At 38.9% G+C, this 15,954-nt stretch overlaps 1 protein-coding gene across 1 annotated transcript; it reads right to left on the reverse strand.

Annotated features, from left to right (window-relative positions):
* Positions 1 to 287: 287 nt before the first annotated feature.
* LOC135480884 (protein ABHD14A-like) lies at positions 288 to 15,346 on the reverse strand. Its single transcript, XM_064760813.1, has 4 exons — positions 15,053 to 15,346; positions 1,952 to 2,129; positions 1,228 to 1,454; positions 288 to 482 (listed from the first exon to the last, which is right to left on the reverse strand). Exons 1-4 carry the CDS (start codon positions 15,344 to 15,346, stop codon positions 288 to 290), a joined length of 894 nt encoding a protein of 297 aa, XP_064616883.1.
* Positions 15,347 to 15,954: the final 608 nt, after the last annotated feature.

The following is a 15,954-nucleotide window of genomic DNA, read 5'->3' on the forward strand; positions in this document are numbered from 1 at the left end:
TATGGATACCATGCATTCGTCATTAGCCTACCGCTACCCCCACTTCTTCCTGCCTACCCCGCTTCCACATTCCCCCACCCACTCACATAACACCTGAATACGCAGTCCTCAAATAAGTAGATCGAGCACTATCCCACAAGGAGAAGAGCTACACGAAGTTTTCACTTTGTATTTTGTTTAAGCTTGGTGGGTCAAGAACACTTAGCATCGTTGAGTATAGGTTTAAATCTCTGTTTTTCCAATCTACCTCGCTTGTGCCCCACTGCGTCATATGGCTCCAGTATAAACTATATGTAATTGCTTGGCAAAGCTTCCAGAAAGTTGTAGAGGATCTGGTGGAACATCCGGGTCTTAGAGATATAAAAGGCATGTCCTGCATCTGGTATCATGTATGCGTATTTATTGCCCATGTACGAAAGTTCCGTTATACCGGAGAGGCCAATGTCAAGGTCGTTTTCTCCGTAAATCGCTAATGTGGGAATCTGCAATGATAACAACAGCAGCACATTGACTTCTTTATGTAATGAGCTTTTATGTGAACGTCTATCTCACTTATTTCTATTTCGTCATATCACGGATTACGATATTTAATTAGCAAATCAGCGTCGATTCTATATAATTCTACATTCTATAGAATATATAATCGTTTTTTTTTGTGAAGTTCGGTCTTCGTGAGTAGCCAGCTGAGGAAATTCATCTTCCTTGTTGTATTCGACTAGATGTGACATCTGCATTTAAAATGGATTGTTGATTTTTGTCGAATGTTTAACTCAGGACTTTATCACTTTTTATAGGGAATAAACCACCGACTTTTGGCAAGGTAATGACGAATTTTTCCAAATATGCACAGCACACTGGTGGAACAAAAATGGTCTTCAACACCCCCAAAAACAGCAAGAGCAGTAGGAATCTACAAATTCAACGCGCAATCATGGGTTTGAACTGATATACGTTATGTGTCCTGTATGACATTTGAAAGAAAAGCTCCTTAACCACACCTCCACGGCTACTTCTCCAATTAAAAAAAAAAGATTAAAAACCACAACGTACCTTAAAATCTCTGTACTGCTGTATATTTTTCTATTGAGAGGACCATATGAATAACCTGCTCAAGAAATTTATAACCCTTACCTGTCCTAAGCTTATTCGGCAAAATTTGGTATCTATATTTTGAAGAAATAATCAATAAATCAGCCAAGAAATCATTCAACCATTTGAACGACGTACCATGAAGTTTTTGTACTGCTGTCTGGAGAACTCTGCGGTGAAAACAGGCGCCAGAGTAACCAGGGCTGTGATATGAGGAGGTTCAGCGCGGAACACAAAGGGCAAGGCGTAACTTCCGCTCATCGACGGTGTCACAAGAACGGGCCAGTTCAAACCGAACTCAGGGATCAGGTCGCGGACAAACTCCACCCGGTCAGTCACCTCGACACGCGGGGAACGACCAAAACCTGGATAAAATAGAAAGCCCAGATGCTATACGAGTAGTTAAGACACGTGTGATCACGGTGCTTTTCAGCGATGTCGCATCCCGATCGATTGCTTGATTGATGTTTAGCTTGCAAACATTCATTGCGGAACATGTGAAGACGTTGGCATCGACATTTCACAATATTTAACATGTATCATTTGAACACTTGTAAAATAGTGACATTTTGACATTTTGTAACCTTAAATGTGACTTACTTCTGTGCAAATTAAAAACGAATGTGTACAGAAACGCGTATGACTACCTTATTAAAACTGTAATGTTACAACGTAAATTTACGAATGTTGAATCCATCATTTTGACCGTGGTATTTGATGTAATTTAATACTCATGCCAAATTAATATTTAAAATGTTTACACTCACTTTTTACAGCAGATGACATGTGGTATAATTTTAACACGCGGAAATTCGCAATATTTTAACATTTGTATTTTCAGTGAGTGACTTGGTCTGCTAACCTGGTATATCGACGGCGACCACCCGGTACCCTAGGGCAGATAAGAGGTTCATGGTACCCAGATCTTCCCAAGTCTTAGAACTGAATCTGGCCCCGTGGAAGAGAAGAATGTCCTGCTTGCTGTCAGTCTCATTGTCATACTCTAGCGGCACTGTTTCCCTCACGTACACCCAGTGTTGCTGAAAGAAAAGACATGGAAAAACCTAATTTTTTCTTATTGTCATAATATGTTTCAAAATTACTCCGAAAACTGAGGAAAAACTTCATTTTTGACTCATTCATTATTTTGACACGTTTACTAAGCCGTATCACGCAAAGAGGAGCAGTCAACAGTTTTCAGTGATGTCGGAAGGACGTAAGATGTGTTCTAGACGAATGATTGAAATCAGTATTCAAATCGTGTACCATTCTAGAACATCAGTTGTAGATAATAAAATATATATCTCAGTTGCGCTTTGATTGCAACTGTTCATTTATACAATGTGGCGATCTAATTCAACACGATGAACATCCGGCCGCTAGCCCCAGGTTATGGGGAATTAGACATAATCGTGAAGCAGAACCCCAGAGATTTTGGACGGTTTGTTCACATTTACTCACAAACGAATTATACTCATTGTAAAACTTGAGAAGAATCTTTGAATGGGGGCGTTTGATGGAATAACCTTGACACACAAGGTTTTGCAGAAATAACTTGTGACGTTGATTTAAATCGTCACAGAACACGCAAGATCTAACAGATGCTACAAGGCGAGATATATAAAGACCACATGCAAGACCCTTCGGTATATTGCTGTCCAAGTAAGGATAATTTACAATGTCAAAATTGAAGCTATCCCCCTTGTCGTAAAGTCTGCGGTAGAGGAAAACGTTTTGGTCTTTGAACAAATACTGGGCCAGGTAAGATGTACCATCCAGAGAGTCCGTGGTTTCCTTTAAATCCAGCGAAGGCAAGTAAATATCTTTCACAGTCTTTATATGGATTGTTTAAAGACAGAATATCATCAGTGTACCGTTTAGTGAATGAGAAAGATCAGACCTGGCGAAAATTACTCCGTTTGTGCATGCAGTTGTATTTATATGAGAACAGGTATAGGTCTGTCAAAAGGGGGGCAATATACACATCGGAATACCTATACCGTTGATATACGGTTTGAATATCACATTGATGGCAATAATGAGAAGTTCAAGCAACTCATTGCGCGTGGAAACCTTCCATGAATGGTAACCTTTGTATGTAGTGGGACTGAAGAAGGGTTTGTTGCGTCGGACGTTAATAGAGAGGTGACCAGTTTTATTAAACACCGAAACTATTAGCGACGAAATTCTATCTGTTTAGTTCGTGTGAGGAAAATGGAGAATGAAAATGTGAAATTAAAAAAACCCACTGAGGAATTCTGCTAAGATAGAGCTTAACTCAACTACATAACATTACTTAAGGCATAGTAATAGCCTTACTACATGTAGTTTTACTTGAGACACAACATGTATGGTAATTTTTAAGACTTTTAGTATGTTTATTTAAGCATGGTCTGTATAAACTTACAAAATTATATTTTTTGTGAAGCTCTGAAACCAGCCTATTCAGTGTAGCTTTGTCCCCAAAATCAAAACCGATGAATAAATTGCACTGAAAATACCTCTTCTGTGAGCAAAAAGGTTGTAAAATTAGGGAAGATGGAATATATGAAATATAGCTTAGCTGAGCTGCATGACTTTGCCCAAAACACAGCATATTTGTTGGGAATATTATGCACGTTCCTAACAAAAGAGATTTGTTGACAGATATAGGTTGGAATTTATAACTCAAGGGTAAATTAATTGGCAATAAAAGACGGCGTTAATGTAAGTGAGCTAATGGCCTAATGCCTGAAATTAACCACTCTAAGGAAATTTTTATGCACATCAGAATTTCACGAGATGTCTGTGCTTTTTGTTTGTCGATAAATTTGTTCTTTCAAAAGTGAAGTAGTGAAAAAAAAAACAAGCTTAAAAGCTTGTACTGAATCTCTCAATAATAAACTGACTATTTTGAGAAAGGATTACTAAAAGGGTACGATTTTAAATTGAGAACATGGACTAGAATGGACACGATCGAGAATATAATTCTAATCTGTCTTAAAACATATCATTCTTTGCTTACGAGCACAACTACATCTAGGGCTACAGGAAAATAGTGACATGCTATAGAAAAACGAATGAGCACACCACCTCGACCGACTGATTTTAGGCACACATGTTTCGAATGTCACTGGAGCCTAGAAATACAGTTAACAAAAAGAGGATATAAACGTCAATGGAAACACCCACTGACATGAATTTAAATTCAAAACTGTCTTATTTACTCTTTTCACTGAGAATTTAGTTTTGAACTGGAGTTTTTTTTAATATAATGCTAAAGATTTGAACGCTACATCTGCAGTCTTTTTAAATAGTCATGTCGTGGCGAGAGTATACTATAACCAGGAAACAGTTAAAACACATGGAAAGGAAAACGTGTTTTCGTGTTTGAATCCCGCCGTTGTAGACACGACTGTGGCTGTAAGTTAGGAGGTTTGATAAACGTGTTTGAATCCCGCCGTTGTTGACACGACTGTGGCTGTAAGTTAGGCGGTTTGATGAACGTGTTTGAATCCCGCCGTTGTTGACACAACTGTGGCTGTAAGTTAGGAGGCTTGATGAACGTGTTTGAATCCCGCCGTTGTTGACACGACTGTGGCTGTAAGTTAGGAGGTTTGATGAACGTGTTTGAATCCCGCCGTTGTTGACACGACCGTGGCTGTAAGTTAGGAGGTTTGATGAACGTGTTTGAATCCCGCCGTTGTTGACACAACTGTGGCTGTAAGTTAGGAAGTTTGGTGATCGTGTTTGAATCCCGCCGTTGTAGACACGACCGTGGCTGTAAGTTAGGAGGTTTGATGAACGTGTTTGAATCCCGCCGTTGTTGACACGACTTTGGCTGTAAGTTAGGAGGTTTGGTGATCGTGTTTGAATCCCGCCGTTGTTGACACAACTTTGGCTGTAAGTTAGGAGGTTTGGTGATCGTGTTTGAATCCCGCCTTTGTAGACACGACCGTGGCTGTAAGTTAGGAGGTTTGATGAACGTGTTTGAATCCCGCCGTTGTTGATATGACTGTGGCTGTAAGTTAGGAAGTTTGATGAACGTGTTTGAATCCCGCCATTATTGGTACGACTGTGGCTGTAAGTTAGGAGGTTGGATGAACGTGTTTGAATCCCGCCGTTGTTGACACGACCGTGGCTGTAAGTTAGGAGGTTTGATGAACGTGTTTGAATCCCGCCGTTGTTGACACGACTGTGGCTGTAAGTTAGGCGGTTTGATGAACGTGTTTGAATCCCGCCGTTGTTAACACAACTGTGACTGTAAGTTAGGAAGTTTGGTGATCGTGTTTGAATCCCGCCGTTGTTGACACGACTGTGGCTGTAAGTTAGGCGGTTTGATGAACGTGTTTGAATCCCGCCGTTTGTTGACACAACTGTGGCTGTAAGTTAGGAGGTTTGATGAACGTGTTTGAATCCCGCCGTTGTTGACACGACTGTGGCTGTAAGTTAGGCGGTTTGATGAACGTGTTTGAATCCCGCCGTTGTTGACACGACCGTGGCTGTAAGTTAGGAGGTTTGATGAACGTGTTTGAATCCCGCCGTTGTTGACACGACTGTGGCTGTAAGTTAGGCGGTTTGATGAACGTGTTTGAATCCCGCCGTTGTTGACACGACCGTGGCTGTAAGTTAGGAGGTTTGATGAACGTGTTTGAATCCCGCCATCATTGATACGACTGTGGCTGTAAGTTTGGCGGTTTGATGAACGTGTTTGAATCCCGCCATTATTGACACAACTGTGGTTGTAAGTTAGGAGGTTTGATGAACGTGTTTGAATCCCGCCATCATTGATACGGCTGTGGCTGTAAGTTAGGTGGTTTGATGAACGTGTTTGAATCCCGTCGTTGTTGACACAACTGTGGTTGTAAGTTAGGAGGTTTGATGAATTTGACATACTAAACTGACATACTATACGTCCAAACAGACACTCGTATACCAGTCGAAATTTACTTTCGGGACCAATAATCATTGGTCAACACAAACCGCAAAGGTACAAAGAAAGTATATACAGTACGAAAATAGGACGGAGTCATGCGAAGAGAAGCTGTTAAGATTTTTCAATGATTATGAAAAGACCCAACGAATGTTATATATAGGAGAATGATTGAAATCATTATGGTGTAGCATGCTAGTTTATAAGTTGCCGATTATCCAGATATATATAAGCTGCACCTGGATTGCCACTGTTCATATATCCAACGTTGCGATCTAATTCAAGACGATGAATACACAGGCTCTAGTCCCGGCTCAAGCAAAGGACTGGGGCAAAAACGTGAACAGGCTCTCGGGCATATATTCTTCGCTTTAATTAAAACTATTGACTCCAATTGAATCTGAAGTAAAGTATAAGTATTCGGACTGATGTGTGTGAACTCTTTTTCTAAATGTGCACCTCTCAATAAAGTGCACATTGAAGGCATATCCACAGTCAAGATATGATTTTTCCTCAAGCACCTCCACAGTACATGGGATTCTAATTAACACGTTACGTGTGTTACATAAAAGCTTCTGAAATACATTTTTTATGTTATTTTCTTTGCTGCTGTAGAACGCACCTTGTCAAACGTTCATATATTTGTCTTAGTCATTCATGCTTGGGGTTATGTAGCTGTTGATTTCCTTCTCTTGAGGAACGGGTGTTTGTTTTATTTGTCAATTTTATTTTAAGGTTGCGCTTTAGGCTGTGCTGTGGCATTCATCTTGATTAATACGACAGCTTGCCCATTAGGCAAGCGACAAATTAAATTTGAGAGTGATCTGGTGTCAGATCTCGAAGATAAGATGAGCTGCGAATTCCTGAGCAAATTCACACGTAAACAAATGAACAAGGACCCAACCTTTGAGGGAAGGCTTATACAACTGTCACTATATAAAAACTGTACATCTCCATTTCAATTATTATTAAAAGGCTTTTTTTTTAATCAGGTTAATGACATCATTATTTTACATACCCAAAAAATCTGATGCTGTTTTTGACGAAATAGGTTCTGATTAAATAGACATTATGAAAAAACATCTCTTTTTGCTTTGAATTTCAAAGTTATGTAGTGAGATGATAAATGTTCAGAAATATTGGGCTTTAATATTCTGCTCTATGCTGGAGTCCAGTTATATCATTTTCGTGTGTAACGTTTCCTTCTATTGTTATATATTTCGCAGTGCCTGTATTTTCGAAACGTATTTTAGTAAGCTACATGTATTCTTGTACAAAACAACTAAGACCTGATAAAAAAACAGGTAATGACTATGCTGAATTTACCCTATTCAAATTATCGTTACTGGAAATGTTTTGGTATCAAGCGTTAAAACACTGTGATATATTAAAGAGTACCTAAAAGCGATAAATGTAATAAAATTGTCAAAAATTATCATTTCAAATATTTCAAGTTTTGCAAATAGGTACATTTTTATAATCAGGATGCAAAAACACATTTCCGCCAATAGCATTTTCGTGGATTGTTTTGGAATCCCTACTGAGGCAATATGGCTTTTTTATTACATTATTATTGAAGACTACTAATATCGATATTAAATACCAAGATAAAATTATGTTCTCCAATTTTAAGTGATGTTTAACAGTTATCAGCATGCAGCTTTTTTTTTCAAATACAGCTTTTTCTTGACACCCAGTTGAATGCCCGTAGATCAGTGATAACAAGATTTCGTTCCTACAGACTTGACATTTTTTGTGTTATATACTTATCACGTATAATTCAACGCTAGAGCTGCCAAAGGTAGGTGGTTTACGCCCGGTACTCTCATTTCTTCTGGCAACAATGAAATCTACCGACCCGGATAGCACAGTCGCTAGAGCGTCCGCTTCGGGAGCTGTAGATCCATGATCAATCCTGGGCCGAGTCACGCCAATGACTTTAAAAGAGAAAGTTGTGGCTTCCTCGCTTGGCGTTCAGCATGGAGGGGATAGTGCAACGACTGGTTGACCCGTGTCAGTATAATGGCTTCGGGCGGGGCGTCTTACTTGCCTTCGGTAAGTCGTTTCAGTGAAGCAGCACTAGATAAAAGAGCGGTGGAAATCCGTCCTGCAACAAGGAGGTACATTACATACACCCAAAAGGATTCCTTCGTCGTCAGATGACTGAAAACTTGTTGAGCACGACGCTAAACCCCAATCACTTACTCACTCAAATCAAATCGATGATAGCGATTCGACAACAAATTGACCAACAAAGACACATAAAAAAGTGAACATCTTGAGTTTGCTGATTTCAGACTTAACTTGGACTCACACACAATGACTTTGCACTCCATTGTCCATGAAAGCAGTTGTCTGCGACTGTATTTAGGGAGGAACTGAAATGCAATGAAGCATGAACAGATCAACCGATGAGATTCCGAATGAGTTGGGTGAATTATAGGATATGTTGATTGGTTGAAAAACCAATCAAAACGCATTATTTACGAGTCACGTGATGATTCCAAGGACGTCTGTTAACGTCTGTCTCATGACAACCATGGAGACAAGACTAGTGGAAGAGATATCATATTTGTGTGTGCGCAAAAACAATGGAAATCAATCGAAAGTTTCTTTATCCAACTAAATCGGCAGTACATTTTATTCGGATAAAAATACCACCCACCTGAAAGGGTCATATCGATACTGGTGTTTGCCGACAAAGTCAATGGTATTTCATTTCAGTGTCATTAGGCTTTTCATTCCGTAAGACGGGTCGGAAGTTCGGGGTAACGTGACCACCCTTTCGTGTTTCACACAAAATGACCGCCTAATGTTACATCAGTGGGGAAAAGGCCACTTTTTGCCACTTTGCAAGAGGCCAGCAAGAGCTAGTTGTACAAAATAACGTCCCGAAAGCTCTGCAGAAGCTCAAGCAATCTCGAAAGCTGAAAATTATACAAATCCAACGGATACAAGATCGCGGACAGCGATTCAAAAATAGGCATTTTCCTATTCAATAACGTTGAGAGAACCTTTTTCTCACCCATGCCGTTTGTTACTAAGGGGATCACGTGGCCTCTAGCTTCCGATCCGTCTGACAGAATACAGAGTGTATTCACAACCAGAAAAATGTTTGTGTAACACGACGCTAGAATTTTTGTAATAGGCAAATGTAAAGGTTAAAAATAGTCCCTGTGACGATACGGATAGGTTAGTAAAGCCCATATTGTAGATATATATATATAAGTTTTAACAATTAAGTGACACTGTCTTCATATACGGTTTTCGCTAAAGTGTCTGACAATGACGATTTCATTCCTGTTTCTTTTTTTTTTCCTTTACATTTTTCTTTAAGAATAGGTCAGGTCCTACAAGGCTTAGGCTGTTAAATATCAGATATTTTCTGGACATTAAATTTTACGCATTGACTGTGAGGTACGTAAATCTTTTTCACGTCGGACACCTGATTAACAATTATAATGCTATAAAAAGAATGTTACTAATTTAACCTACACTTATAAGGTCGTTGAGCACCTCGGAGGTATAAAGCTATTAGCTATACACCTACATGAGATAGTGACCCACATCTTAAGCAGATCATTTTTAAAGACATCTTTTTTGGAGGTAGAAAGGACAATAACTTAAAAGTCATGCCCTATGTTATGTATATACGAAGTAAAAAAAAAAAAAAAAAACAGAGTATCATGCGCGGGTGACTTAGGGCTACGGACAGGCCCTGGGTGAAATATAGTTGTGAAAGAACACAAAGCGGATTGGTGGTGCTTGGGATATTGGCCCGTGTCAGTTACTGAATAAGACTGCTTTACACCAAAACCGCATGGGCGTCAACAAAATCTGTATGTTTCAGGTTGTTCTTTAATTAATTACAAAAAAAAAATTAAAATCTTCCGAACAATGACTGAAACTGTCTGGAGAATTCTGGTCATGTTGTTCTCTGGAGCAAGTAAACCATGCATTGTAAGGTGATTAACCCTAAATGAGGTTTCCCGCTGTTATAGCTAAAAACGACACTGTCTGAATTTATTACACCTGAGTAAAAAGTAATCCAAAGTTTCCTCGACAAAGTGCGTTATTAAAATCCAGTATATTTAACACATGGCGATGGGAAGGTGCACGTAGGTTAAGGGAGAGCCCTGGGGGTGTATTCCTCATAAATAGAGTAGAGATATTTATATATATATATAAGTGGTGATAAGTTTTGACTGTATCAGTACATTTATTTCTCGTCAATGGACACAGCATTTGAAAGGCCACAGAAGGAAAGTCTTATAATAATTAAAGATGTACAACACAGATAGTAAAACCAGACAGTGATGAAAGTGTGGTAGTTGGCAAATGGTCATTGATAACTGGTGAAATACGTCCTCGTCAAATTACCTCTGTCAGGGTTTTATGCTAAATGAATAAGAAGTAGCAATTTATGCGCTCTCCAGCACCATGACTAAAGCAGAATTAGGTTTGCAATTTTTTTGGATGTTAATCAAAATTCTAGATTGAGATAAAACATTTTATTAATCCATGGAGTCCTGGATCTTTGTTTCCTTCCCTTATCCGACAATAAATGTAGCCCAGTACAGTTTACCACCATTGTTCTACAGGTACTGTATGCATGGTTGTGAATTCTCCAAGCAGAGGCTCTAAATTCAAACCTTTGAACTGCTAGGGAGATTACCCTGTCAGGCGCATTGCAATAATATTAAAACACTGTTAGAAGAGTGCGCCCCACTTTCTCAGGGGTCGAGAGGGATCAATTTTGCCTAGTGTAGTTAGGAACTCCTTGTTGATGGACGACTATCTTATTTTTCATTTTAAGAACATGAGATTTATTGAGAGCGAGTAAAAAAAGGACTTGAAGTGATATGGCGGAAACGTGGATTTGGCCCTACTTATTTACGACAAACGATTAAAGAGTCTGGGCTGAACATGTTAATTGAAAATACACAGTAAAACATGCTTTAGGGACTGTCACAGTACAGCAGAACATACTTTAGGGATTGTCAGACCACAGTAGAACATACTTCTAGGGATTGTCAGACGACAGTAGAACATACTTTAAGTATTGTCTGACGACAGAAGAACATACTTTAAGGATTGTCAGAGCACAGTAGAATATACTTCAGGGATTGTCAGAACACAGTAGAACATACTTTAGGGATTGTCACAGTACAGTAGAACATACTCAAAAGATTTTCAGAACACAGTAGAACAAACTTTGGGGATAGTCAGAGCACTGTAGAACATACTCTAGAGATTATCAGAGCTTCGTTGAAGTAAAAGAAACTAAAATTTGATGTAAGGTTCATCATACAGACAACTTAAAACTATCCATAAATATACTTTCATTAATTTTTTAGATCTGTGTGAAGAGAGCTAAAGCCGTTTAAACCTTTGAATTCCATGGTGTGCTTTATGGACCATACTATCAGAGTTTAGGAACTCTGACGTCACAGGAAGTTTCCCCAACTTTAATCACGACACCGAATGTTGTAATAACTATTTTAACCCGTGAGTAAAAGATGACTGATAAAAGTTTCCCAAATACTCCTTTCTTCTGGTGAACATCAGGGAAACAAGGTGATGTGACGTCAGAGTTCCTAAATACCATCACTATGGCCCCAAAAAGCCCTCTACAGAATTCATATATTTGAATACCTTTCTACACTCTTAAAAAAATAAATGAAAGTATTTTTACACATAGTTTTCAGTTGTCTGTATGATGATCCTCATATTTTAGCTTTCTTTTACTTTAACATGTGAAAGTGAGCTAAAATTTCAAGAACATGAAACCTCACGAAAAAGTAACGTTAAAGTAAACAAATTATTTCATTTCTTAATTGTATATATTTATCAGTTTGGCTCAAACAAAACGTTTAGACTGATTTATTGTATAAATACCGGTAGCTCAAAACAGGAAATATTGCTGGTTTGACTGTACTAGATGCATGGATACAGTTTTCTTTAATAATATGCAAGCTTTAAAGTTTTTTTACATAGTTATGTAAAAATTAAATTTTGGACATTAAGCATAAAATTTTTTGAGAAAAAAAAATAACGATGAGCACAAATTTTACATTAGGTCATTTCATACAGATTGAGTAACATTGTTTCGTGCCTGTATAAACCCGAAGGCATTTAGCATATAAACAACAATAACAGAGCAGCATATGTGTTTGCGATCTGACACACTAATTCGATTAGCTCTAATGGCCCTCAGTACAGACGAGACGAATCGTGGGCATGCATGCGTCTCTAATGTTCTAAATGTGGAGTATCTGCACACAAAATATGCTCCCTGAAGCGAGGTGTACATTCCATCAAATGTGTCGATCAGTCATGCGTGTGATTTAACACAAATATCACCATGCCTCGATTAACACTGACATCGTGACAATCACTGTATGAAATCTCAGTATCTGCCCACAATATCTGGATGTTGTACACATGGACATACACTCGTTTTAAATGTAACTTTACATCATTATGTTTGTATGTTTGAGTGGCAATTACACCTTTACCATGACTATGCAAATACAGTTAATCGAGGTGAAATGTCTTGTCAAAAGAGAGATTAATAAGGCAAAAATAATAATAAAAAATACACGAAGTATTCTTTCGCTGAGTATTTTGTTTCTCCTTCAGACGACTGTTAAAACTGGACTGATATCGCGTTTTGAAAAAAACGAAGATAGGTTCAACAATAATTTCCCGTCAGCTTCACGAACGCCGACATTCTAGGCATTGTACCAGCAAAAACGTAGGGGAAAAGTCCAAATTTAAAACAGGGACGAACTTTAGATTTCGCACAAATTGTCTGTGTGAACATCTGAGAAGTAAACTACAAAGCGACAATATTTACTGTGTATGTAACAATCAAATATCAGACTTTCAGAAAAAAAGTGATATTTCACACGAAGTGATCAATATATTATTTGTTATCACAATTTTGATATTGAAAGGGAGGGTGAATTGACGTGAACATAATTTCATATTCCACCCAAACATGAGGATCCCCTCCACCCTCCTATGAAGATCCCTTCCACTCACACATGAGGGTCACTTCCACCCTCCTATGAAGGTCCCCTCCATTCACTTCTAATGGTTCCTTCCACTTATTTGTGACAGTCCCCTCCAGCCACTTATAATGGTTCCTTCCACCTACTTGTGACAGTCCCCTCCAGCCACTTATAATGGTTCCTTCCACCTACTTGTGACAGTCCCCTCCAGCCACTTATAATGGTTCCTTCCACCTACTTGTGACAGTCCCCTCCAGCCACTTATAATGGTTCCTTCCACCTACTTGTGACAGTCCCCTCCAGCCACTTATAATGGTTCCTTCCACCTACTTGTGACAATGCCCTCCAGCCACTTATAATGGTTCCTTCCACGCCAATAAGAGCATTTATGAAGGTACAATCCATTCAATTATAATGGTTCCTTTCACCCACTTATGAAGGGTCCCTCCTGCTACTTAAGAAGCTTGCCTTTATGAAGGAGTCCCCTCCAGCCACTTATATGAAGGGTCCCCTTTGCCCACTTATTTTTAGTCCCTGAGTTTTACATTGTTGCTGCGGATGTGGAAAACAGTATTTTAATTTATTCACCGTGCAATTAATTATGCCGCTATATGATCTAAATCATATAAAAAAATTTATTTAAAGGAGTCCTGACAAGAAAGTTACTTAGTCCAACTTAATGTAATAATCTACTCAGCAGTGTTCACTAATTAAAATCCACCCTGACTTTCCGTTTTGTATTACCTCCTGCGGCGAATCACGGCCCATTAGAGCGAGGGTTAATCCAACGTGCCTGTGAAGTCAGTCAGGGCCGGTTATGTCAGTTTGTGTCTATAAGCGTTTTTCCATAAACCACTATATTTACTGTTTTATTTGATTCACTTCATGCTAAGCAGGAATTTTTCACATGCAAAGATAAGGCCGTTTTATTGTTGGAGGAAACCGGAGTGAACCAAACACTTCTGTACCGTCGAGCTCTCCCAACGTGAGGCATTTGCCTCACTGATGGGAAGGCAAGTCTACAGTGAACCTCATGCCAAACCACACAACAGACCACCGTGGACAGTATTTTATGCCCGTAGGACACCGGAATGCCTGCTGTATGAACAATCAACCTATCCTATCCCATTCCTATCCGGACATTTCTTTGTCAAATCCACTTATTTCTTCCGCCTTTTGGAAAGCAAAGTCAGCTGTTTACTTCATTTCACTGCCCTTATTTGTTTTTAGAAACAACGATCTTGAATGGTGCTGAGGTTTGAACTGTCTGATTTATGTGTTTATTTGTTTCATTGGAGTTTTACGCCAAACTCAAGAATATCCCTTTCCATTTGAAAAGGGGGAGCGGATCGAATCCGTCCTTGGGTACCTGTTGATGATGCTTCAGATCTAGTTAACCTAAATATAGTGAATTGCTATACATAAGGAGAAGCTACAGCATGAAGGTCTGGCTTTTGTAGATGTACGCCTAAATGTATGTCAGTAAACATAAAGATATTGGGCCGGCTACGTTGCGGTACGTCAGTGCAAAATATATCGAAACACATCGAAAGTGGCCAACTAACAGTGGGTACGGCAATGCAAAAATAACGAAACACATCTAGATAATTCAAATATCAAGTAGGCAAATCCAATAAACAAATAGACTTATTAGATTGGGTTAGTCAGCTAAAACTGAGCATGCCAATCATGAAAAAGGAAACATCAAATTGGGTGGGTTATTCTTGAGAACGCCAATCCAAAATTATAACAAAACACTTCAAATTCGACCAGCTATTGTTTAGTATGCCAATCATACAAAAGATACATCAAATTGGGTCGGTTATTCTTGAGTACGGTAATAAAAAAAAGAAAACCAAACACATTAAATGTGAGAAAGGAAACGCATGAAATTGGGTTGGTTCTACTTGATGATGACAATATAAAAGAAAACACAATAAACACATGAAATTGGGACGACTATTCATGACTACCCCAATCCAAAACATTCAGGAAAAACATCCAACTGGATCTTCTGAATCACAGAATAACTCACCTTTCCGCTTTTTGTGTCAAACGTCCGGAAGCCAGTTTTTACTTTGATCTGCATGGAGATGTTCCTGACGTCTGGTAATGGGGCCATGTCTCTGATGTACGTGGGGAGACTAAGACTCGGATAATCAATCTTCACCTGCCTGCGCATGCGCGTCTCGTGGGCCATTTCTGTGTCAAGGTCACCAGAGGACATGCTCAAGAGTTGCACCACACAGACCAGAGCCATCAAGACAATGACTCCCACCACACCGACTTGGACGCACACCTTACGGTCAAACTGACCAAACAACGGCATCTTGTTAAACTGTTTTAAAAAGAAATGACAATGCAACATTCTGAGTACTTGCAGTCGAGTGACGTTTAATTGTTTTGTAATCAACACCATTGCATAATTTCTTCCCCAATTATCCTTAAGTCATGGTAATAGGGAGCTTGTAATTTGCCACTACTCAAAGCATTTGCATGAACAGTTAGAAAAAAAAACCACTCAAGTCAACTGACCAGAGGTCGACTTTCACCGGTTACGCTACTCTGGTTTTGCTCTCCCTGTCGTAGTCCGTTATATTATTAAAGTGAAGCACTAATGTTGGACTAGAGTAAACCTATTTTTGAAAAATGTGGAACATATTCTCTCATTTTAGGGGGGGGGGAGGCATTGAAAACGGAACAAAATGCGGAGTTTGAACCAATAGAGGTGAACTGACGTCAAATAGTTTTTTTTTATAAGAATTGTTTTCCTGTATTACACTCTTACAGTACAACCTCGAAACGTATGCCGAATATCATCTGGGTAGAGACGACAATGGTATAAATTCCAGAAAATATAATTCTAACATTAATCTCGTATTAAAGTCTTTCAGTATAAAACTGACAAGAAAAGAATGAAAGCGTCTTTACTGGTAT

The sequence above is a fragment of the Liolophura sinensis genome, chromosome 13 (genome assembly GCF_032854445.1).
Source record: "Liolophura sinensis isolate JHLJ2023 chromosome 13, CUHK_Ljap_v2, whole genome shotgun sequence".
Classification (NCBI taxonomy): Eukaryota; Metazoa; Mollusca; class Polyplacophora; order Chitonida; family Chitonidae; genus Liolophura; species Liolophura sinensis.

Bases quoted from the DNA above. Each gene is read 5' to 3' on its own strand.
- LOC135480884 (XM_064760813.1), bottom strand. From the start codon at position 15,346: ATGCCGTTGTTTGGTCAGTTTGACCGTAAGGTGTGCGTCCAAGTCGGT. The intron at 2,130-15,052 runs GTGAGTTATTCT...CTTTTCTTTCAG, and splicing joins TTGACACAAAAAGCGGAAAG to CAACACTGGGTGTACGTGAG. The intron at 483-1,227 runs GTACGTCGTTCA...TTATCATTGCAG, and splicing joins AGCAGTACAAAAACTTCATG to ATTCCCACATTAGCGATTTA.